This window comes from Panthera tigris, chromosome B3 (genome assembly GCF_018350195.1).
Source record: "Panthera tigris isolate Pti1 chromosome B3, P.tigris_Pti1_mat1.1, whole genome shotgun sequence".
Taxonomy (NCBI): domain Eukaryota; kingdom Metazoa; phylum Chordata; class Mammalia; order Carnivora; family Felidae; genus Panthera; species Panthera tigris.
Genome location: NC_056665.1, coordinates 53,937,169 through 53,961,345, shown reverse-complemented (window position 1 = coordinate 53,961,345; position 24,177 = coordinate 53,937,169). Strand labels below are relative to the sequence as shown.

Genomic DNA, 24,177 nt, shown 5'->3' with positions numbered 1-24,177 from the left:
TGGGATGGCCCCAGCCTTGTTGAATGGGGTTCTATGATGAATACTGACATATTCTCTTTATGAGGTCCCATTTTGAAATGCTGCTAGTACTTCCTTCTCTTGTCCAGTGACTGGTAAAATGACATTCAGAGGCTTTGAAACCAGAAAACCCTGAGTTCAAACCCTAGTTCTGCTGCTTAGCAGGTATATAATCTTACACCCATTATTAACCTGTCTGAGCCTCAGTTTCCTGATCTCCAGACATGCAAACAATAGCACCTCCCTCACAGGACCACTGTCATGATTAAATTCATGTATTCAGCAGTGTTACTGCCACACCATAAGTAATAAAAAAAACCCCAAAACTAATGCTTCTATAAATAATAACAAATAAAATAATGTTATATAATAATAATAGCATAGCAATCTCAGACTCAGGTGGCCTGGCACTAGGCTGAGTTCTGTCACACACCGGCTGTCTGGCTTTAGGGCAGCGACTTGAGCCTTGGTTTCCTCCTTATAAAATGAGCAGATCATAGGTGATCATGGAGGCCTTACAGTATAACATTTCACTATCCTGTGATCTATGTAGGGGCCAAAGTTGACAAAGTAAGAAAGGAGAGGGGCAGACACTTAACTTGATGGCAATAAGGGGCCTTATTATATTTTTTTTTAGAATTGCACAATAACCATCTTTTCCCAGAAACTGCTTTATTTTTATTCTTTTATTCCACATTCTGGGCAGCTACAAAGCACTGGGAAAAGAAATGCTTGTAAACACAGGCACTTGGAAATGAATGTGCTTAATCCTTTACATCTAAGGTCTTTAGGAGTTCGTTATGTTTTTATAGAATTCCACAAAATATGTTGTTCACAAACTGCCATTTTTACATACAAGAAGTGAGACAACTAACTACAAAGGCACAGAATGGGAGGGTGGAGTGAGCTCACAATGTGACACTTTATATTTTGAAATAGACAGCTTTGAGCCAGAAAAATGAGGCCTAGCAAACGGGTCTAACAGCAGCCTGGAGAAAATCTGGTCTCTTCAAATATACTTCCAAAATAATTTTTTTTTAAATAATACATTCTAATTGTGCCATGGAAACTCCTCTGGCTAGCCTTCCACTTCCTCATAGGCAGCCAGACTTCTCCCTTCCAGGAAGTACCTTCCAAGGCAATGAGTATGACAAGGATCCACCATTTTTGTAATTGATTCCCTCTCCTCTCAAGCAATTTGAGCTAGAAAAAAAGACTATGTCCCTTCTTTCCATGGCTGTGGGGCTTCATGTCTTCCTCTCCCATTGGCAGGGTATTCCACTGGCCTCTAGTTCCTGTTCTGGGCTGTGCTGGCCAAGGAAATCTCACCACAGATGCTGGCTGTCTGCAATCCAGTGGGTTCCATGATTTTCTATCACTATGTGGTTCTCTGCATTCGGAGGCTAATGTAGCATTTCTCAGCATGTGAACCACAAGGCACTAGTTCTGAGGCATATTAATAGGTGCTATATGAAAAATAAATAAATGGAAGTAAAGTCCTATAAACCTGGGAAATGCTGGACCAACATAAAATTAGAGGCCATTTCATGTAGGATGTCTCAGAGCCTTTAAAGCAATAATGTGGGGTGTGAGTCTCAAAGAAAAGAGTAGCCAAACTTTGATCAGAGGACCGTTTGGGAGATGTGGGGGATCTGGAAGGGTTTCTGATCCATGCAACATGTATTCAAACAACTGAAATTCTAGGACTTTCCATGACTTGTGTTTTCTACTTAGAATCTAGAAACAACTAAAAAGCATCAAAAGAGTAAAATAAGTTATAAAGACAGAAAAAAATACATACCTGGTCAAAAATCCCCATGGCTAAAACAGGAAGTGATGTGTAAACAATGTTAAAAAGGGTAATGAACCACTGGTCGTAAACGGTCTAAAAAGAAATAACATGTCAGTGAGAAACACCATTCACAGAAGAATATTCACTTTTAGGCTCTTGGATTAAATATCTCAATCTCCTGAGATGCATGAGAGTTTGATATTAGCAACAGACAGACCTGAGTTCTCCCCTGACTCTGTCTCTTATCATCCCTGCTGTCTCAGTAGGATACTAGATCCCTCTAAACTTCAACTTCTTCATCTTTAAAATAAAGCCACGCTCTCCTTGCACAGCTACCATGTAGATGAAAGGAGATCACATATGCAGAACATCCAAGATACCACTAGACACATAGAAGACCCTGGCCCTGTGGAGAGCTATTGAATTCTTCAGGTTCTCAATGGCTTTTATTAAAAAAAATTTTTTTTTTAACGTTTATTTATTTTTGAGAGAAAGAGACAGAGCGTGAGAGGGAGACACAGAATCTGAAACAGGCTCTGAGCTATGAGCACAGAGCTGGACGTGGGGCTCAAACTCATGAACCGTGAGATCATGACCTGAGCTGAAGTCGGACACTCACCCGACTGAGCCACCCAGGTGCCCCCTCAATGGCTTTTAGAGTAAGTCTAATGATCTGATCTAAGTGATAAGTAAAGGACCCACTAAAATATTCAGAGGGAGAGGCAGAAATGAATGTGTCAGCCCTACCCTGTGTTCAAATGGAGAGTTTTTTTCTTGGGAGTGGTTTAAAATAAAGTGGGCATGGAGCTAGCTGCTTAGTATACTGGGTATAAACAAGTTAGACAAATAAAATACCCCATACACTTGTACAGAGTACGTCCTTGCATGAGCCTCACTAAAAATTGGTGAGGCATGTGAAACTGTTGTTGTATTCCCATTTTGTTGAGAACTACACAGACATGTAGAAACAAAATGTAGTAAGTATTATAGAGCTTATCACTGGAAAAGGCAAAACCAAAACCTAGGTCTCCAGCTCCTAACCAATGTCTGTTCTACCACTCTATCATACATTCATCCATCCATTCACTCAATATTTATCAAATATCTATTTTGTGCCAGGTGCTAGGTTTTAGGCAATGGTAATTCAACATGCTATAATCAGACACAAATTCTTCATAAAATTTGCATTCTAAGGGTGGCAGAAAACAAGCAATAAACAAGTTATATATACATATATACAAGTGATAAATACTAGGGAAGAAAGGCAGATAGGAAAGGTAGATAGGGAGGGTTGTAATTGTAATAAGGTGACTGGCAAAAATGTCACTAAGAAGTGACACTGAGAAAAGATCTGAATGAAATAAGGGATCGAATTATGCAGCTTTCTGGGACAGGAGCATTCCATACTACAAGTAGATCCCATGAGAAATCCCCAAGGAAAGATAGCATCTGTTCAGAGGACAGCAAGGCAGTCCAATTGGATAGAGAAGAGTGAGTGACCTATAGGGAGAATAATGGATGTCAAAGAAAGAAGGAGTTGGATCCTATGTAGGTAACTATGGCTTATTCCCTAAGTGAAATGGGAAGACATTAGAGAATTCTGAGCAAAGGGACAACCTGATCTAATTTATATTTTAACAGAAGCACTCTGGATGCTGTGCTAAGAATAGACTGAAGAGGGGCAGTGGTGGAAGCTGAGAAACCATTTAGGAGACTACTGTAGAAGCCAGATGAAAGAGGGAAGTCAGGTGACCAGCAGGGAGAAGTGCTGAGTTTTGAATATATTCTAAAGTACATGTTCTTCTTAGGGGAGTTCAGAAAGCAATGAGGAATCTTAAATGCAATGTTCTGGACAGAGGACCTGAAGGTAGTTTCCACATAGTTATGTAAATAAGGCAATCCATTAAGTTATGTCCTGTGTGTGTAGATTATACCAAAGAGAGAATATTTTGGTTTCTTTACTGCTAAATATGGATTTGGACTACCCTATCTTAGCGTCATTGTTTATTCTTGAGATGGGTGTATATTTATTCAAGAGAAGGAGAAATGAAGGCCAATTTTCAAAGGCCAAATCTCAACCTGGACTATTTTGCTGAAGTTCCACAGGTGGCTTTATTCAACACTGAATAAACCAGACACTGAAATATATTGATTACTGTTTTCTGAGCAAGGTTAGCCCTGTGGGAAGAAGTAAGGAACATGGACATTCCTGCTGTCAATCATCTTGGAGAGAGTTCAATGTCAGGGCAGGAAGAAAAATGAGAACAGAAAAGAGAAAACGAGGAGTGGGGTAGATGAGAGAGGAAAGAAACTGTTTTATTCTTTGTGTGTCTCAGAGTTGAGGCCTGGAATCCATGTAGAAAAGATCTGTTCAACATCATTCTTTTTGAGGGTAGGTCAAAAATAGGCAGAAAAGTTGAATTCTACCACCAATAAATAGCCAATACAGGATTTAGATGAGACAGCATCATTGGGGACTGCTATCAACAAGAATAGGGTTATGACTCAGAATGGCCACTTCTAATTACCAGTTATTAAGTTCTCTAATTGATCATTTACTTTCATAATCCTTTGAGTCCTGTTAAACTGTATTCTTTGAGTCTGTCTGAACTCTGCTGTAAGGATTTGAAAAGGTGTCCTATGTCCAGTAAATATATTAAGTATTTAACAACAGGCTCTTAAAAAAAAAAAAAAGGCCCAATGTGGAGCATTTACCAATTTCCATGGTGTAAATATTTCTCCCATGGCTCTTTATGCAGCGATATCACTTCCATCATATATATCCGATAGACATAAATAACCTCAGCTGCATAAATAGTAAAACATGGTAAAATAATTAGAAAGTGATGAGTTTTGAGGATTGATAAACTTTGTTTCAATATTATTTATTTATTTATTTTTAAAATTACTATCAAGTTAGCTAACATACAGTGTATACAGTTTGCTCTTGGTTTGGAGTGTAGATTCCTGTGATTTGCGGCTTATAACACCCAGTGCTCATCCCAACAGTGCCCTCCTCAACACCCATCACCCATTTCCCACCTCCCCCACTCCTCCCATCAACCCTCAGTTTGTTCTCTGCATTCAAGAGTCTCTTAGGTTTGGCTCCCTCTCTGAAACTCTTTCTTTCCCCTTCCCTTCCCCCATGGTCCTCTGTTAAGTTTATATAATTCAATTTTTAGTAATAGCTGTGTTTAAACACTGGCTCACATAATTTCTCAAAACTAAACAATTATCTTTATGAACCAATATGGACCAGTTCTAGCATACCACAGCCTATGTCCATGCTTGGAGCAAAGTAACACAGAACACCAACAGCCATCTAGAGGATCGCAGACTCAATGTGGCAAAAGAAAACCTGCTGAATGGCAGGGCAGTAGCCCAGAGCTTCAGACAACCATGAGAAAAGAATGGAAGAGCTAGCTCATCATCATTCCCTGGAAGCCCTCAGGGTATTTTAGTAGAGGTCTCCGAAACAAGCCTGGGTTTACGGTGTTCGTATAGGATGAGGGCATGTGCCATACAATTGATTTATAACAAACTGCCCACTGAAGATAATGAAAAAAAGTTGAGAAAAAAGAAAGCAAAGCACATCTCTATCAAAGCATCAATGAACTAACAATACAGAAGGAAATTGCCTGTTAAGATCAGGGAGAGAAATCAGCACTTAAGAACTACTTTAAGGTCTAGGAAAATGTTCTCTTTCTCCAGAGACTGTTTGCTTCCTTCTAGCAGATGCTGAGGATAGAAGGCTTGATGTTTGGGGGACCAGCCAGCTGTCCTGTCATAGTGCAGCCTGTGACCCTATTGCCAAGAGGCTTCTCTTGGGTCCCAGCCCAGAGTGCAATGTTTTTCATGAAGATCTCTACCCTTGATGGGCATGAAACTTGTCCTTCTAGCCCTAGGCAACAACCAGAAACAAATGATCATGAGCTTCTCAGCTGCCTCCTATAGACAGACCATCAACACTCCCAGGGCCTGTGGCTCAGAGCAGTACACACTTCCAGGCACCCAGCCCAGAGTGGGAATGTTAACAGGGTCCCACACACCAACTCCTATATACCCTGAAAGTCCACCAGAACTGTTGCTTGGCCTCTCTTCGCTTTCTTTGGATGAGCAACAATTCTACTTCTAGATACACGTTCAGAGTATCTGCCTTTGTGTACCAGGAGACACAAGAAAATGCTCATAGCAGCACGGGTCATAATAGCCCCAAACCAGAAACAACCAAAACATTCATCAGGAGTGGAATGGAGAAAGACATTGTGGCATATTGATATAATGGAATACTATAGAATAATGAAAAGCAAAGAACTACACCTATATCACACACACACACACATACACACACACACACACACACGCACCACAAGGGGCACCTGGATGGCTCAGTTGGTTAAGCGTCAGCACTTGGTTTCAGCTCAGGTCATAATCTCACAGTTTGTGGGTTTGAGCCCTATGTCAGGCTCCATGCTGACAATATGGAGCCTGCTCAGGAATCTCTCTGGTGCGCACGCGCTCTCTCTCTCTCTCTCTCTCAAAATAAATAAATAAGCTTAAAAAAATACAAATGAATTTTAAAAATATAGAAGGTTGAGCAAAAGAAACCAGCCAAAGTACAGTTCCATATTAATAAAATTCAAAAATGTGTCAGTCTACTCTGTGTTAAGGATTCATGCTCATATGGGAAAATTTTAAAACAAAGCAACAAAGTGATGATAAAATGTCAAGGTGATGGTTATCTCTAAAGAGTTGAAAAAAGAGCATAACTGAGAAAAAGCAAGGGGAGCCTTGGAGGTTTGGCAAAGTTCTGTTTCTTGAAGTGGATGATGGCTACATGGGTGTTCATCCTACAACAATTTGTTAAGCTGTCATTTGAGTATTACACACTCTGTGGATTCATTATATTTTACAATAAAAAAGGAAATATGTGGCCTTTTGTTTTAGTCATTACCTGGTGATACTTTGGACACTGGGAGGATTTTAAAAATCCTGATGCCCATATCACACCCCAGGCCAGTTCAGTCACTGTCTTTGAGGGGGTGGGATGATCTAGGCATTGGTAGTTTTAAAAAATTTCCCAGGTAATTCCATTGTGAAACCAAGATTGACAATTTTGCTTGCCCCTATCAAGAAACAAACAAACAACAACAACAACAACAAAACAAAAACCCTGACACAAATCAACTATTTGATGATGACATCTGAATTTCATTCCCTGATATATCAATTGATGTTATGATTACAGTGGAAAATATAAGAGGGGAAAAGCAGTCAAACTGAAGTCTTATAGCCCCAGGCAGAAACTGATGCTGTAAAATCACCTCTTCCTCCACCTCCTCCACCATTCAGCTTCCACTAGCTGAGAAGAGATGATTTCAGGTATTACGAAGAAAGAAAGAATCTGGGAAATTATGGCACAAAGTGCCATCATTACTACAAACAGGTTAGCATTAAAACCTATAGTTATTTGGCAGTGGCATTTGCAAGCTGGTAATCAGATTTGAAACCTCATTTAACAATTGGAACAAGAGAGGACAGGAAGAGAAGGGCCAGTGAAAATAAAATTTAAACGAGTTTTTGCAATTTCTTGGAAGATTTTTTACTGCCACTCAGAATCACAGTAACAAAAATAAAATTAGCTGATACTTACTGAGCACCTGCTATGTACCAGGCACTATTTTAAGCGCTCAACACATACTGACTCGTTAAGTCCTCACAATGACCCTATGGGATTGGTACTATTAGCAGACCTCAATTTAAAGATGGGGAAACTAAGGCTCATCAAGGTTAGGAGACTGTCCAACGTCATCCCCCAACACAAAGATTTTCAAAGTGTAGCCTAGGAAACTTTTAGGAGATCCACATGTCAGGACTATTTTCACAATGATACTAAGCAGTTATGTATATTTCATTTTCACTGTCATTCTCCCATGAGTGTACATGACTTGTGATATCATAACCAACTGAACACAGAAGCAGATATGAGAACCCAGCTGCCTCCTGCAGTGCGAATAGTAAGAAATGAAGTATAAAAAATGACTCTTCTCACTAACTTGTTTTTTGTTTTGGAAAATACAATCTTTTTTTTTTTTCATTAATATATGTCATTTAGGTAAACATGTCATAGGTTCATTTTTTTAATGAATTAAAAGGAATGTTTAAATGTTTTCTCCTTTTTAATTTCTAATATGATGAATATCGATAGATCCAGTCCTCAGATCACAAAGGTTTGAGAACTGCTGGCAGAGCAAGTGCCAGGACCATGTTCCTACCCTGGGACTCTGACTTCAGCCTTCACAACACTGACCACCACATGAAGCCACTTCTCTCTATCCATGGTATCCTTTGGCAAGTTTCCTTAAAGGCCGGTTCCTCACACTGCTTTATTTGGTTGAGAGTATACAAGAAATACAATTCGTATGCTGGTTTTTGTCATCTCAAATGATAACATTAGCATTTACCCAGGCCCAAACCCTCCAATGGCTTCCCATTTCACATGAGATGGAATCCAGACTCTTCCCAGACGCCTAAAGCATTTCCTGATCCCATAGCTGCCTTCCTCTTCAGCCTCACTCACCACACCCCCTCCCCTCCCTCAGCCTCAGTTTCACTGATTACCTTTCTCTAGGACTGGGTTCATTCCTGCCTACCTCAGGAGATTCGCACTTGCTATGCCCTTTGCCTGGAATACTTTAACCCCAGAGTATCCATATGAAAGTTTCCTCTGAACACTCAGGTTGGACTCCATGAGACTTTTTACATGACCCCATTCTTTTTTCAATGACAATTCTGAAATTTTCTTACTGATTTACTTCTTTATTATCTGTCTTTATCGCACTAGGATATAATCTCCATGCAATAGAGACTTTACATCTGTAACTCCAGTGCCTAGAACATTGTCAATGGTAGGTGCTCTATAAATATTTGCTGAGTTAATTACTTTACAACTTTTTGTAAACATTACATATTTAACTTGCCACTAAATGTTGACCCAAGGATGTGGCACAGCTCCTCAAACTCAGTATGTCCAGACCTGAACTCATTCTCACACCACCTTAACCAGGCCCTCTTCCTATGTTCCCTATATCTGTTTCTGACACTGCTACATTCATCCCAGAGCCCCAGCCAAAAATCTGCTATTTCTCCTTCTCTCCAACACATCAGTTTAAGCCCCAAATCCCACTGACTTAACCATTACACATAGCTTGTGTTTCTGCCCAGCCCTTTATCTCTGTGACTTTCCTCCTGATGTCCTCCCTCCTAGGATGCCCATCTTCTTATTCCTCAACTGCTTCACTATGATTGATCTGGAAGGGTTGGCCCAGGAACAGATCTTCCAGAGAGCCTTTCTGAGCCCTGCCCACTCCTACCCTCTAGGCTTGGGTTCCAGGCCACTCCTTGGTGGTCCCATGACACACACCTCACTGCTTCATAATTCAACTTGCAATTATTTATGTGAGATAGAGGGCATGTATAAGTGGGGGAGAGGGGCAGAGGGAGAGAGAGGGAGAGAGAGGGAGAGAGAGAGAGAGAGAGAGAGAGAGAGAGAGAGAGAGAGAATCCTAAGCAGACTCCACACTGAGTGATGTGGGGCTTGATCCCACGACCTTGGGATTATGACCTGAGCCAAAATCAAGAGTTTGATGCTCAACCAACTGAGCCACACAGGAGGCCCTATGCACTGATTTCTAGTCCCATCCCACTAGGCTGAAAGCTCCTTGGGAGCATGTTATAGGATTTATTCATCTGTGGGGGCCCAAGAACCTACATCAGTGCCTGGCACGTGGCGAATATGCAACACAAGGATGCTGGCGTGTTAAGTGTAAGGGCATTGGAATCAGACAACAGAACTGTGTGTCCTTCAGTAACATACTCAGTCTCTCTGAGTCTTAGGTTCCTAAGTTATAAAGTGGGGATTTGAGGGAGGCCTTTAATATTCAACCAAATGAACAAATGCCAGTACAGCAGCACCTGACAGAGAGTGCTCAGTTAGTGAACACCTTTATCATATATGGAAAGGAGGGAGGGGAGGAGAAAGGGAGGAAGAGGAGGAAAGGAGAAGGAAAGGAGGGAGGAGCATTCAAGGTTCCAAGCTTTGAGTGGTAGGTTTAATGAATAAAGAAAAAGGTATATTTCTCCACTAATTATAATTATGAAAATACAATTCTTTATTGCTACAGCCACATTTATTTTTATAATAAACTACTATATTAATGAAATCAATAGAAAATTAGGACAAGATTTAAAGGAAATGAATTATCTTGATAAGCATCTTCCTTATGAAAACTTAATTATATCAATCACTCTTCAGCTCTAGTTTTGCTGCAGGCTCTACCAAAATGTGTTAACCTGAGTCATTCACTTAAAAAAAAATAAAAACACCTTCCAGGGGTGCCTGGGTGGCTCAGTTGGTTGGGCATGTGACTTCAGCTCAGGTCATGATCTCACGGTTCATGAGTTTGACCCTGCATCAGGCTCCATTCTGACAGCTTTGGAGCCTGGAGCCTACTGCAGATTCTGTGTCTCCCTCTCTCTCTGCCCCTTCCCTGCTCACACTCTGTCTTAAAAATAAACAAACATTTAAAAAAATTAAAACAAAACAAAACAACACCTTCCTGGGTGATGTGCACTGGCTTAACACAGTTTAGGCTTTAGGGGCCACCACAAAAATTAAAGTCACAAGCAGTATTTCTTCTACAATAGACTTCTTCCGCCCCTTGTAACAGATCTCTAACTACTTAAATAGTTATCCTAGTAAATATGTTCCTTTTCTCCTTAAGGTCCTTAGATAACCTCAGAAAGTTTTTAAGTCCCCCTCTGGTGACTAGGACTAGCTGGGTGGGACACACTAGCCCAGATGACAACCCACATGGAACTCATCTGGGCTTCTCCCCTTCGAGACATGCTCAAGCCCTCTACCACCTATCTCTACCACCTCCATCTCAAACACACATGCTCACACACGTAGGTTGCCCAGATGCCCCCAAGAGATGGAGGAGGTAGAGAAAGGAGGGAAAATGGCTACTTTGAGCCTCTGATGTGGGAAGCATTTTGGTCTGAGACTAGACCAGTCAAATGGCGGCAGCACTCTGATTTTGGGTGACTCAAATTATAAACAAAAGTTCTGTGTAAAAGTATCTGTCCTAGGGCTCTTGGACTCTTAAGGGCAGCCATATCCCCCCTCTACTTCCAAATTTTCTTTTCCCATGTCCAATACTCTGAATAAGAGATAAAAGCCATGCTCCTGTGAGATACCACTAGTCTGTTTGGAAACATGTGTCTCTTCACAGATCAGAAAAAAAAAAAAAAAGGGAGAGAAGAGTTCTCCATTTTTCCAACTTTCCTGTTTTCCTTAAGGAAAGCTTCTCCTTGCTCCCTTCTTTGTGGAAGCAATTTATCAACCTTATCAACCATTTTATATAGAGTAAAAATACTCCAGCTACAAATTACAATCTAACAGCTTGAGGAATACACAATCTGTGATTTATAGAAAACCACATTTAAATATACCTTAATATGGCTCTTAAACACCTACCAAGGGGTTTCCACTCTGAGACCATTGGCTTAGCTCCTTGTTCAAATGACAGGATAGACTACCATGTACCTCCCCTCTGCCTTTTGCTGTGTGTTGTAGAGGAAAACTATATAATGATATTTTTCTTTTTGGCCTTAAAAAATATTTTTCATTTAAAGAAAACACATTGAGGAATAAGTATGAGGTGCTCAGTCTCAGCACATCTGTTACTGATTTGTGTAATTAACAGAAACCCACTAGCAGGAGCCAGGAAGAATGGCCCCAGCCTAAGCACCCACCCCTCCCCAGGTTTTCCACAGAGCACATCTGGAAGGCAAAGGGGAAAGGAACCACCATGCCAGGTTGAGATGGACTCACAGGTAACCACAACCATGAGTCATCAAAGCCTGGAGATTAGTCGCACTCTAAAATTTCACTTTCAAATTTTTTGAGTTTTCTTAATTGTTTGACAGAACGAAAGTTTTTCTTGATTTGACAAGATAATTGTTTCCATATCACAGCAGAATAAAAAAAAAACATACACAGCTCTGTATCTCACTGACAATGATAAATCATCATCAGATAGTATCACCCCTTGAGTACCGGTGCCAGTAGTTGCATAGTTGCAGACGTGAATTTCCTAAATAGGACTTCAACCAATGGTGGGGTGGTTTTTATTTTTTGGTTCTGTTCCTGGTGGGGGATGGTTCATCTTTCTTAAAAATCCTGAGGTATAGGGTGCTTTTAAAATAAGTTAGTCATATAAGTGGTGTAGACAGGCCCACAGTGGATTCCATGAAAGCCATGCAGGCTTTGATATCAGATTGGGATAATGCATGTTGTTAAAAAAGGGTCCATGATTCAGTTTAGAGTTTTCTCTGACCTTTATCCAAACTCCTCTGATCCAGACACTTTGTTGGAAATCTCACCAGGATAGATTATATTTAAATTCTCTCTCAGAGGCAGTTTGGTAGAAGTGTTTGCTGGCAAAAGAAAAAAAAATTACCTCAAGCTTCTAGATGATTCCAGAAGGCAGTCTGCCCTTTCTAAGGGCCTAAGCTCTGGGAGACACCACTCAAGACATGAGCTCTCTCTCTCAATAAGAGCGGATTTTCTCTTCATAGTCACATTGTACTGAGTGTTGTTAGATATTTCTCCTTTAGATATCAAATAAAGCAAACAACTTGCCTGACTAGGGGTTGGATGAAAACATTTTTTGAAGGAAAGAGTTTATGGCCATTCTCTCTTCCAAGTCTGTGACAATTAGCCCACTTATCAAACAGAGTAGAGAGAACACTGAAGAGAGAGTCAGAAGATGTGGAGTCCAGTCCCAGCCTTACACACCACTGATCCTCAGATCTTGCAGGGCTCAGGCTCCTCCTCTGTAAAAGGAGGGGCTGGACTCAATATCTGTAACATTCCCTGACAGAGTAAAGATTCTAGATTTCAACAAAACAGACACTTTTTGTTCTGTGTCCCAGCTGTTTCCCCAAAGAAAGTCCACCCAGCAAGGCAAGTGAAAGGAGTGTAGTCCTTCCCAAGCAGATTCTTTCCCCATGTGTCCCAAAGCAACCACAACAGAGGCAGGCACTGAAATTAACCAGGGGAAAGTCCACAAACCAAGTACAAACCAGCCTGTATCACATCAACATCCATCTGAGATGTCCTAAGGCTACCACCATCCAACAGGCAATCAATGGTCCCACCCCCAGCCCCTTGGAGCTTTGCACACCACAGCTGGATTGGCTTGCACATCTGCCCCAGCCCACCTACCAGGATGGGACATTGATGGGAATCTCTTGGAGCTATCTTCAGAGAACAAGATCTTGGATAAAATTCACCAGGCCCCCAGAGACAGGCCGACGTAGTCAAGAAAGAGCACATGTCACTTCATTAAGAAATTAAACTGGTGTTTTTAAAAGTCAACACTGTGTCTAAGAAAGCACAATCTGTTTACATTTGATCGATGTTTTCAGCTGCAGAGTGGCTCACTTCAAAGCAATCTATTGAGAGGTGCGGGAAAGGAGTACTGAAGTACTTATGAATCATATTGGGATTAGACAGGGTTGGCCCCAAAGATGTGGCTCATCCATGACAAATTTAATTCAAAAAAAGTCTTGTGGAAAAATTCTAATTTTCCATCAAAAGTGACTATGGAGTTATTCAACATCAGTTTCACATTTATGAAAATAAAATCATTTCCAAACTGTAAGTTCCCTAAGGGTAGGAACTGCATCCCTCTGGTTCATTCTGGTATCCTTGGAGAGCACTTGGCCCTCAACTGGCCCTCAGTTTATTCTTGTTAAATGAATGAGAATTCAAAGATTCTAGACTGGTGTGTCAGAAGATGTGTGTGTGAGCCTCACTCCTGTCAGGACTGGACAGACAAGCGACTGGGGGTCGGGCCTCCCAAGAAAGGGCTTCTAAACTCATGCCTGCTATTCTGAAATCTGGCAGGCTCCTGAGTTTTTATTACTATTGGCTCCATTTCACCGTGGATCTTTCAATTCCACTGAAGCAACATAAGAGAGAGATGGCAGAGGTGGGAAGATCTCAGATGGCTTTCACTGACAGACTGGAAGTGTTTATCTAATAGGTGTAGGGGCTACTAAAGCTGTATCACCCAATGCACGGCTTTGAAGCCTGGGGCCAACTACATGATTTCAACTGGGGGAAAGAAGCATCATTGCAAAAATGTCCCCTATTTAAAAATTCTCATTTTCTGTAGACTAGTGTCTCTCCCAAATATGTTGTTTTATTTTCAGTTGCCTCATTTGCAGCATATTGTCCTTGGGAAAACAGAGCGAAGAAAAAAAGCCCAAAGATTTTTCAGTTAAACCTGTTGCTAATCAGGACCTTCTAGAGAAAGACAGGGAATGGTAAAGACAACAGTCCCTACCGTTCCCAGTTCCATATCCATGTCACCCTCACAGCCAGTCCCCAGATTGCTAGCACACCAGGGCGCACACATGCGGGTGGGGCTGGGAAACAGCACAGGCCTCATCGTCATAGTGGCATGACACCTTTTCTACAAGACATGTCTTGCTATACATACTACTGTTAAGATGCCCACACACACCAATGCCATGTGGTTTTTAAAGTGTTTCTAAATGAGTTGGTTTTAAATGGAATTTTAGAAATTGAAAAGAGATTTCAAATTCAACTACTCTTCAGGTCAGTTGCAAAGTGTTCAGTTTCAGTTTTTCTCCTAGTCCTCTACTGACTCACACCTTTATACAAGCTAGCCCCTAAATCCCCGCAGGTAGCAAGACTTCACACCTTCAGACCTCCACTGAATTTTGAAAATATTCATAGGCTCACTTGAGATTTACCAAGCCAGATCCTCACACATTTCTCCTTTTCCCATGTTCTCATGTTAACTTCCATTATAGTTTTCTGTTGGACCTATTCATCCATTTCTTTATTCCCTGGATGAGAAAATGAGTTCCAGGTGGGTAGGATACTTGTCCTATTCATCATTTTGTTTTCTCTTCCCAAGATGGTAAACAAATACTCCTATTAGCAATTTGACATTGTTGTGTGACTCACAGCTATGGGGAAGGAATGAATTATTGAACTTAAAATAGAAACAACTTAATTGTTCATAAACCAGAATTGTCAAATGATTTATAATAAGTCCATGTTTCAGAATGCCATTAACAAAAATAACATTTTTTTAAAGGATGTAAAACCAGAAGTGTTTCTCAAAATGTGATAAATCTTCTTGTTTGTTTTTTAAAGTTTATTTATTTTGAGAGACAGCATGAGTGGGGGAGGGGCAGAGACAGAGGGAGAGAAGTAATCTTAAGCAAGCTCCATGCTGTGAGCAGAGCCCAATGCTGGGCTTGAACCCATGAAACCATGAGATCATGACCTAAGCTGAAACCAAGAGCTAGATGCTCAACCAACTAAGCCACCCAGGTGCCCCAGGTTTTGGTTTTTTGTTTTGTTTTTGTTTCTTTTTTGAATGAGAAAGATACAAAGAGTATGGTCTCCAATATATAAAAGTTGATATATATTCACATATAATGATTTTTATAATCAGAAAAAAACCAAGGATACTGGAAAAGACTACAGAAGTTTAAATGTAAACACCCCATTTTAGCATACAAAAGAAGGCTGTTTTGTCCAGTGGACTAGAGTTAATTTAAAAAATGGAAGTTTTTAAAAGGGAGAAACATATAAATAGTTTATTCCAATGGGGATAATATTCTTAGAATCATTTTGTCCTCCATACATCTTCCTGACTCCAAAACAATGGAACCAGGATAAGTAGCAGGGTGATGTCTGTTTTTGCAACCATTGCCATAGAGATATATATTCCAGAATTTCCCAAAGTGGATTCTGTACGGCATCTGTTCTGAGGACAATATGCAAATTGCTTGGAAAAATGGGGTTCCATGCCAAATGAGTTTGGGTAATAATACCAAATCTCACTGACTCTTTTATATGTATGTGTATATTTAATGTTTATTTATTTTTGAGAGAGACAGAGACAGAATGCGAGTGGGTTGGGGCAGAGAGAGGGAGGCACAGAATCCGAAGCAGGCTTCAGGCTCCGAGCTGTCAGCACACAGCCCGACGCAGGGCTTGAACTCACGAGCTGTGAGATCATGACCTGAGCCAAAGTCAGATGCTCAACTGACTGAGCCACCCAGGAGCCCCAAAATCTGACTCTTAACATACTATTTATTGTGGCATCATTATTGATGCCAAGATTAGACCACATGGGGAATTAACATTCTTATAAAACTAAGGCAGCAAAGGCCTGAATCCTTAGTGTGAAAGTGAAGGAAGAACAAATCTTCACACTAAAAGGGGCTGCCTATGTCAACCTTGGCACTAGCTAAAGGAAGAGACAAAAAGTTTCTTCTGAAAATTTGAACCACAAATGATATTCATCAGAGTTTGCAATTCAAATTCAAAAAGTCCTGGAACAGAGAAAAAGGTCTCAGGTAGGCAGTATCCCCAGAGAACTGGCAGAAGCCACAAAAATGCTCTCTGGAAAAAAAAGCGATTTCAGGAGTGATGTCATCAAGATGGCAATGCAAATCCTCCCCACCTTCAGTCTCCCTGACAAGAATACCAACAAGCACCTACACACAGACAAGACACCATTGTGAAAATCCCAGAACCAGGACCTGAAGCGAAATCACACCACATTAGATGGGCAAGAGGAGCAACTCCACAGTGACCACACCCCCCTCCACAAGGCTAGCACAGTGCCTTACCAAGACAGCCCCTTGGGCCTATGGTTTCTCCAGTGGGAAAAAGACAACCTAAGGAGGACATCCAGCTCCCCCAGCATTGCACGACACTTCTAATAGTCCCACTCAGGTCTTGCCTCGTGGGGATTACTGGGGGAATCTGCAGGGCTCAACCACTGAGTATCAGATGGAGATGGAGATGGGAGGTGAGGCTTATGATAACCAGCACTCAGATATTAATGGACCTCATTCCTACTTGCAGCAGCACTGGAGCAGAGATCCCTGCTGGGGATTCTGCCAAGGGCAGAGCCAAGTCTGTGGCTATGTCTAGTCGAGGAGCTTGGTTGGCAGTTCTGCCTGATTTGAATACCCAGCCAATGAGCTGTATTTGCCATGGAGCCCAGTCTATGATCCCACCTAGGCAGGGAAGAAAATTCATAGCTCCACCCAACTGCTGAGTACAGCCCCCAGCCCCACCCAACCAGAGACCCCAGATATCCCTGAGGCCCATCCTACAGCCCTGTTTATGCAGGAACTCAAGCCAGCAGCCTTTCCCCCTGACAGTTTACCATGGCCCCATATAACCAGGGACTCTGAATAGTGACCCTAGGAAGCCTCAAAGCCCAGTCCTTCGTATCACCCAGCCAGGGAACCCAGCCTACAAGCCCACCCTTAGCAGAGTTCAGCCTGCAGAACTGCTCAACTTCTGAACACAGCCTTCAGCCCTATCCTGCCAGGGAGCCGAGCCAGTGACCCCACCCAATCCTGGGCACAGCCTGCAGTCCTATCTGATCAGGGAGACCAAACAGTTACCCAGCCCAATTTGGGAGCACACTCTGTGGGCCCACCTAATCACAAGGCATAGGCCGAGGCCCCACCCAATCACAAAGTCTTGCCTACAATGCTGCATGAACACAGGATCTAGCCAATAGTACCATTTGGTCAGGGAGCATAGCCCGAGACCTCATTCAAACATGAACAATTCCAGATCCTAGCCTGTAGCGCTGCCCAATCAAAGAGCCCAGCAAGGGACAGTCCCGCTGACCTCAGAGCACAGAAGTGACTAGAGACTTGGAGGAAGCCCCACCTGCCCACAGATGCTGCCAGCTGACCCATCTGGTACCCCAATGGAGCTGAGCTGTCTTTCCTTGCTAAAGCAAACCTGTAAAGTATGGAAATGGAGACCACCTGCTCAAATGTGCAGATACCAACTCAAAGAATCAAGGTCATGAAAATTAGGTAAATAACACTACCAAAGGAAACTAATAAAGCTCCAATAACTGAATGTAAAGAAATGGAAATCTATGAACTAAAAAAAATTCAGAATGATCCTCTTAAAGATGGTCAGCGAACTATAAGAACACACAATTAAATGAAATTAGGAAAACAATGCATGAATAAAATGAGAAGTTCAACAAAGAAAGAGAAATAATCAAACAAACAGAAATCCTAGCCTGAAGAATATAGACTGACCTGAAGAATTTAATGGAGGACATCAATAACAGACTCAACCAAGCAGAAGAAAGAATCAGTGAACCAAAATGTGGATCATTTCACATTTTCCAGTCAAACTCATAGAAACACAAAGTATAATAGAGGTTTCCAGTGGCTGGAGGGAGGGAAAAATGGGCAGTTGTTTTTCAATGGGTATAGAGTGTCAGTTTTACAAGATGAAAAATTTCTGGAGACCTGTTGCACAATGTACTGTTGTGAATGTACTTAACACCATTGAATTCTATACTTAAAAATGGTTAAGATGTGTTTTAAGTTTTATGTTATGTGTTTTTAATCACAATTAAACTTTTTTAAAGTATTTTAAAAATAACTGATATAGACCATGATTATATAACCTACTTCATATGGTTATTGCAAATATTGAGCTAATACAGGCAAAAAATTTAAACAATGCCTGGTACATACTAAGTGCTACTTAAGTGTTAACTACAATTGCAATTTGCTTTTATCTCTACTTGTTAGTGTCGACAATATGATTCCACCTAGAAGATGACACCATAGTGTTGACGCCATTATACGAGCATTGTCACTGACTTGCCTTCTTTTCCTCTCCAACAAAAGGTTACAAATTACTACTTGCCACTCTCATGACAAGCCTATCTACTTCTCTGACAAGTCTGAAAATAGAACCTTGAATTCTCCACTGTGTGGACAGCTAATAAAATTTGTGAGATCACACTTTGCCATGTCCACTAAGAATGCATCTCTTAGACATCCTTCACCATGCCTGGGATACAAGCACCAGCAGACAACCACAGTCTGACACATACCAGGGACTTAGTAAATAGTCATCCAATGAATGAAAGTTTGAAATAGTGGGACCAATGGATCTTATTCAATAAGTCTAAGCCTGGGTCCCAATTTGATCAAATCATCACAAAAATGAGGGCAAAACAGATAGCTGTCCAGGATTCTTCCTCAGTGGCTCAATTGGTTTTATGAGGTGATTGCTCCTCTGCCTAAAGAGGATTTGCCCTGCTCTATTTAAATCAACCAAAACCTACGCAAAACAAAATAAACCTGGAAATCCACTGCTTTTCCTATAATGAAGCAATATACAAATAATTAAGAAATACATCATTTGTGGCCCAATTAACTTCGTATTAACCCAACACACACACAAAACATCATTCTGCATTCTGAAATCAATGCCATAATCACAGAGATCTTAAGACACAAGCCCCTCTCCCACAATGCTGGTCAGACTGTATACATTTACATGGACCAGATGTAGAGCCTGCAGAGGCAGCCCTGGGTTCAGGGAGAGGAAGCAGCAACCTGAAGGAGTGACTGGAGGCATATCTGAATGACTCTCCTTGCTGCATCTACCTCAAGCACACAAAAGGTTCTAGAAACACCCAACAACATGAAATGGCCAGATGCTTCTATATGCCAGGTTCCATTCAAGATTATGGATGGTACAGATGATTCAGACATGCTTCCTTTCCTCATGAAGCTTATGGTAAGCTGGATAAAACACAATAGCCTAGGTAAACTGAGAAAAGCAACTCTCTGACCTGAAACAGACCCCCCCTTTTTTCCTGACCCTGTGTTAGTGCATGTATAACCTCAGGGGCGAAGGCTTTTGTAGGATGGGTAAAGAGATTCTAAGCCCTCTGGAAAAATTCTATTTTGGTGATAAGTTGTTTGCTAAACTGGCCCCTCCTCCTCAGGAAAGGTGAATGGAGTCTAGCATGGACTAAACAAAAAGCAGACTGGAGTTCATTCCGGGCTCTGAGTTCAAGGAAACATACCTTTGGACTTTCTTCTATATTGGCCAGTCTTGTGGTTCTCAAAATATGGTCCCCCACCTGCAACATCAGCATCTCCCAGTGAAATTGTCAGAAATGCAAATTCTTGGGCTTTACCTCAGACCTACTGAATCAGAAACTTGGGTGGGGCCCAAGGAGCTGTGCTTTAAAAGCCCTTCAAGTGATTCCCATGCATGTTCAAGTTTGATAGCCCCTGGTCCAGCCCAACTAACCAGCACAGGAAAACACACAGAGGGTCAGTCAGGACTGAACATGGTCAAGTAAAGATTGTGCAATTAACTAGAGATTTTGGTGGAAGGAAGGAAGGAAGGAAGGAAGGAAGGAAGGAAGGAAGGAAGGGAAAGGAAAGGAGGAAGGGAGGGAGGGAAAGAAGGGGAGGGAGGGAAGGAAGGGAAGGAAGGGAAGGAAGAAGGGAAGGAAGGAAGACAGACAAGAAATATGCTAAGTTGAACCAAACATTTAAGAAACCTAATCATAGACCAGTGGGGTGTCTTACAACTGGCTTTAATCATCAGATACTCAGGTTTTTAGAACAATCACTGTTCTCTCTTGCTGTTCTCTTTCAAAAGGTAAATACTGGTGACAGGATTGAAAATCTAGTTGCTTAACGTCTGACTCTGACAAGTTTTATCAGATCTTGAAAGCAGAGCAGAAAATCACCTAAATGTAGAGGTTAAAAGTCACTGAACATTAGTTTCCAACTTCACAGTTTAACAAAGAAAACTCTGGCAAGTAAACTTGCTATCCAAGCTCCATGTGTCTATAAACACAAATCACTGACCACTCTTCTGTATCCTAAGAGGCCTAAATGAGAGTACAGGCGTCCCTCTGTAGTTCAGTGATTTTTCAAAAGCCCCCAAACCTTTGCACTATGAAAGCTGGATCTCTTGGAAGCACTGCTTAGCAAATAGTCTTGCTTCATTTTTATGTGGAGGAGAAGTCCCCAGCCTAGGAAGGCACAGGCCACATTCTCACATTTGTTTTTGTTGGACAAGGTGAGATTATGAGCAAGTAAGTCCCTCTCCAGCCTTCTCGGAACTAAGGCTAAGAAAACTGAGCACTAAATTTTTGAAAAACTAAAATCAAGACTTTTGCTTTACTTCAATGTCTGGAGATTACAAAAATTATCAACAAAAATATTAACATAGTCTGCTTTTAGTTCTGGGTATATTATCCTTAAAAGAGAACATTAGGAATGGGTATAGGTGTGCCTCATTTTAAGAAATCTCAACCTCACAGATAAAGGGAAAAATGTATGAAACCACTATTTATATAGGCACCTGTTTGGCACCCCTAAATAACTATCTTTTAAAATGGATATGAGTAGAGGCACATGGGTGCCTCAGTCAGTTAAGCACCCAACTCTTGATTTTGGCTCGGGTCATGATCACATGGTTCGTAAGATGGAGCCCTGCATCGGTCTCTGCATGGGCAACCCAAACCCTGCTTAGGATTCTCTCTCCCTATCTTGGCCCCTCCCTTGCTTGTGTTCTCTCTTTCTCTCTCTCAAAATACATAAATAACCATTAAAAAATAATAAAAATATAAAATGGATATGAAAAGATAGAAAAATAGAATCCTAATTCCTAATTTATCAATTGCTAATTTTTCTTCTTTGTTACAAACAGTATCTATTTTATCAATTTTTATCTGATGAAGTGCTGTCAAACAGCCTTGATGTCAAGGTATCAATTATTTCTCCCTAATATAAAACTTATTTGCTCTCAGCCCATACATAGTCAATGTGTTGGGTGAGTGACCATCTTCCCAAAAGAGATACATCAACATTTCTTGTTAGTGTTTCTTAGTCTTCTGTTCTGAATTAAAGCTCCACATCAAGTTTATCAGCGATCATACCAAAATATTTCAATAAAAATTAAAATGCTCAAGAAGGAGTACTCATTGGTTTTATATATATATATATATATATATATATATATATATATATATATGGTTATATAACTTATATATATATTTATGTTATATAACCATATATATAGTTACATATATATATTTATATATATAAAACAAATAAATAAAATTCCAGATAAATGTATATTGTTTTGTGTTTAAACCTCAAGTCAACTATAAATTACCTATTTGTCATATTATGATTTGTATTAGACATATACAAAAATGCTCTCTATCAATAAAGAGCCATGAAGAACAGTCATTTGCAATTCAGGGGGATCTAATAAAAGAAAGAAAAGTGCCTTTTTTTTTTTTTTTACCAACCTGGGCTGAGAAGCCGCAGAAGAAACCAAACCAGAAATGCACAAGTGTGAATGCAAAATTCTTATAGAAAAAATAGCATAAGAATTTGCACATTCGGAAATAGGACCACCTTCCATGAACAAGGAGAAGCCTCTGGAGGTATCTAAATTGTGCGAATGAATAGTCACTGGCTAAGACTGCCTGCATTCCTTCCTGACCGCTGATGCCAACACCAATGTGAGCACCTACAAAGGAAAAGAGGAACATTTTCATTCCCTGAACAAAGATACAATCTCTTTTATGTCATTATTTACCTACAAAAATCTTACAGATATAGCACTTATATTTTTTTCACATATATTATCTCATGAAACACTCATTAGTTAGGTATTTATCTTAATGTTGCAAAAGAGGAAAGTGGCACAAAAAGTTCAGTCATTTGCCCGAAGTTTTACAGTTTGTAAGTGGCTAAACTGGGATTAAACCCAAGTGTTGGGACTGTGGATCCAGTGTTCATTCCTTACACCATAGCTAGTTATTATACAATATAAGGTGATCAATATCCTTTTCTAGCCTAAATCAATATCCTTTTCTAGTGTAAAAACACACAATATAAGGTGATTAATATCCTGTTTTAGCCTTTTTCTTTTAATTAAAGACAAAGTTGTTGTTGTTTTTAATGAATGCTAGTAATGCTGAATGCATTGGATCCATAAAGTATTCATTTTAGAACTAGTGGGAAAATTAAATTACAGTGCAACCTCCATTACATCTTGCCAAATGCTGAACCCAAGGACTCCCGCTATACAGCAGACCATACTGAATAATACCCTTACTTTTGATCATGCTGACATCATTGGCTCCATCACCTATGGCCAAAGTGACAGCATTTCTGTACTTCTTCACCAGCTCTACTACTTGGGCTTTCTGGAGTGGGGTGACTCGGCAGCAAACCACAGTCTTACACATGCAGGCAAGTTCTAAGAGATCACCCTTGATACCACTTTCTAGGGCATGGGCCTATGTTATTAAAAAAAAAAAAATCCAGATTAGAACAAGAAATAATTAATGAGACATGTCTTGTTTCTCAACTGATATATTTTCTAAACAGTTTAACTAAGTTTCAACAAGTCATTGTTGACCCAGAATCACATGAACAACTAACTAAAGATGAGTACAAAACTCCTACTAAGTGCCAAGGAATTTTAGAATGAAAAAAAAAAAGACACAATGCCCTTGTGTGTCCTCCTTAACACATTATCACGCTACATTGGTGAGATATAATTAAATGCCAGAAAATCTCCAGAATCCACTGAAAGAGAGAAAAGCAAAAGACTGAGCCTACCCACCATCTCACCAGGTTTAGAAAGAACTACATAATGATGATGACTTCTTTGTTCTAAGTGATGGAAGTTTTGTTTCCTTTGCATTGTTGTTTTGTATATTTAGTGTTTGTTGTTGTGGTTATCAATGGTTGGGCAAATGAAAAGCAGATGACCTGGAAATTAGCCCTTGAAAAACAAAGTGATTGAAACCAAGAGAAGCCTGTGCAAAAGGGTGGCATGCAACCTGTGTCTCAGGCAGGGTTCCCAACCAACTCCAGCCTTGCTCTTCTCCAAATAACCACAGCCTTTATGTATGCCAAGAAATGACTGGAAAGGAGAGCATAATCCTTTGCAGTTAACTGTGTGATTTGTTTTCTAGAAAACATCTCATTGTACATTATTTAGTAAACACATTGAGAGGAAACAGGAATCCACCTCAACTTTGAGTCATCAGTATCTCTGAATGAATCTCTAGCAAGATATTCACAGCCTGTCACAATCTGGCCTCTATGTTTCTTTTGAGTCCTGGCTTCTACCACCATCTTTAAGTTTACTGTGTACTCCCATCATGCCAAAGTGCTTGTTTCCGTAACATGACAGGGTCTTTCTTGCCTCTGCCTTTGTACTTGTTGCTCCTGTGCCTGAAAGCATCACTTCCTCCAGGAAGTCTTCCCTGACTTTCACACAAGGAACTAAATGTGTCTGTCTCTATGCTCTCAAAGCTTTGTGTTCATTTCTCTATATAGTATTTGTCATACCACTTGAGATCAGCTCTCCTGCTAGATGGCAATCCCTAAAACAAGAACCGAGTTCTATT

At 40.6% G+C, this 24,177-nt stretch overlaps 1 protein-coding gene across 15 annotated transcripts in view; it reads right to left on the bottom strand.

Annotated features, from left to right (window-relative positions):
* The window catches only part of ATP8B4 (ATPase phospholipid transporting 8B4 (putative)), a 255,880-nt gene that overhangs the window by 19,196 nt on the left and 212,507 nt on the right, over nucleotides 1-24,177 (bottom strand). For all 15 annotated transcript variants that reach the window (XM_042988887.1, XM_015537428.2, XM_042988899.1 and 12 more), the window contains 3 exons: nucleotides 22,872-23,055; nucleotides 22,057-22,280; nucleotides 1,820-1,903 (listed from right to left, as the gene is read on the bottom strand). In XM_042988887.1, the coding sequence (XP_042844821.1) occupies nucleotides 1,820-1,903; nucleotides 22,057-22,280; nucleotides 22,872-23,055 (492 nt within the window). The remainder of the gene's footprint in view (nucleotides 1-1,819; nucleotides 1,904-22,056; nucleotides 22,281-22,871; nucleotides 23,056-24,177) is intronic.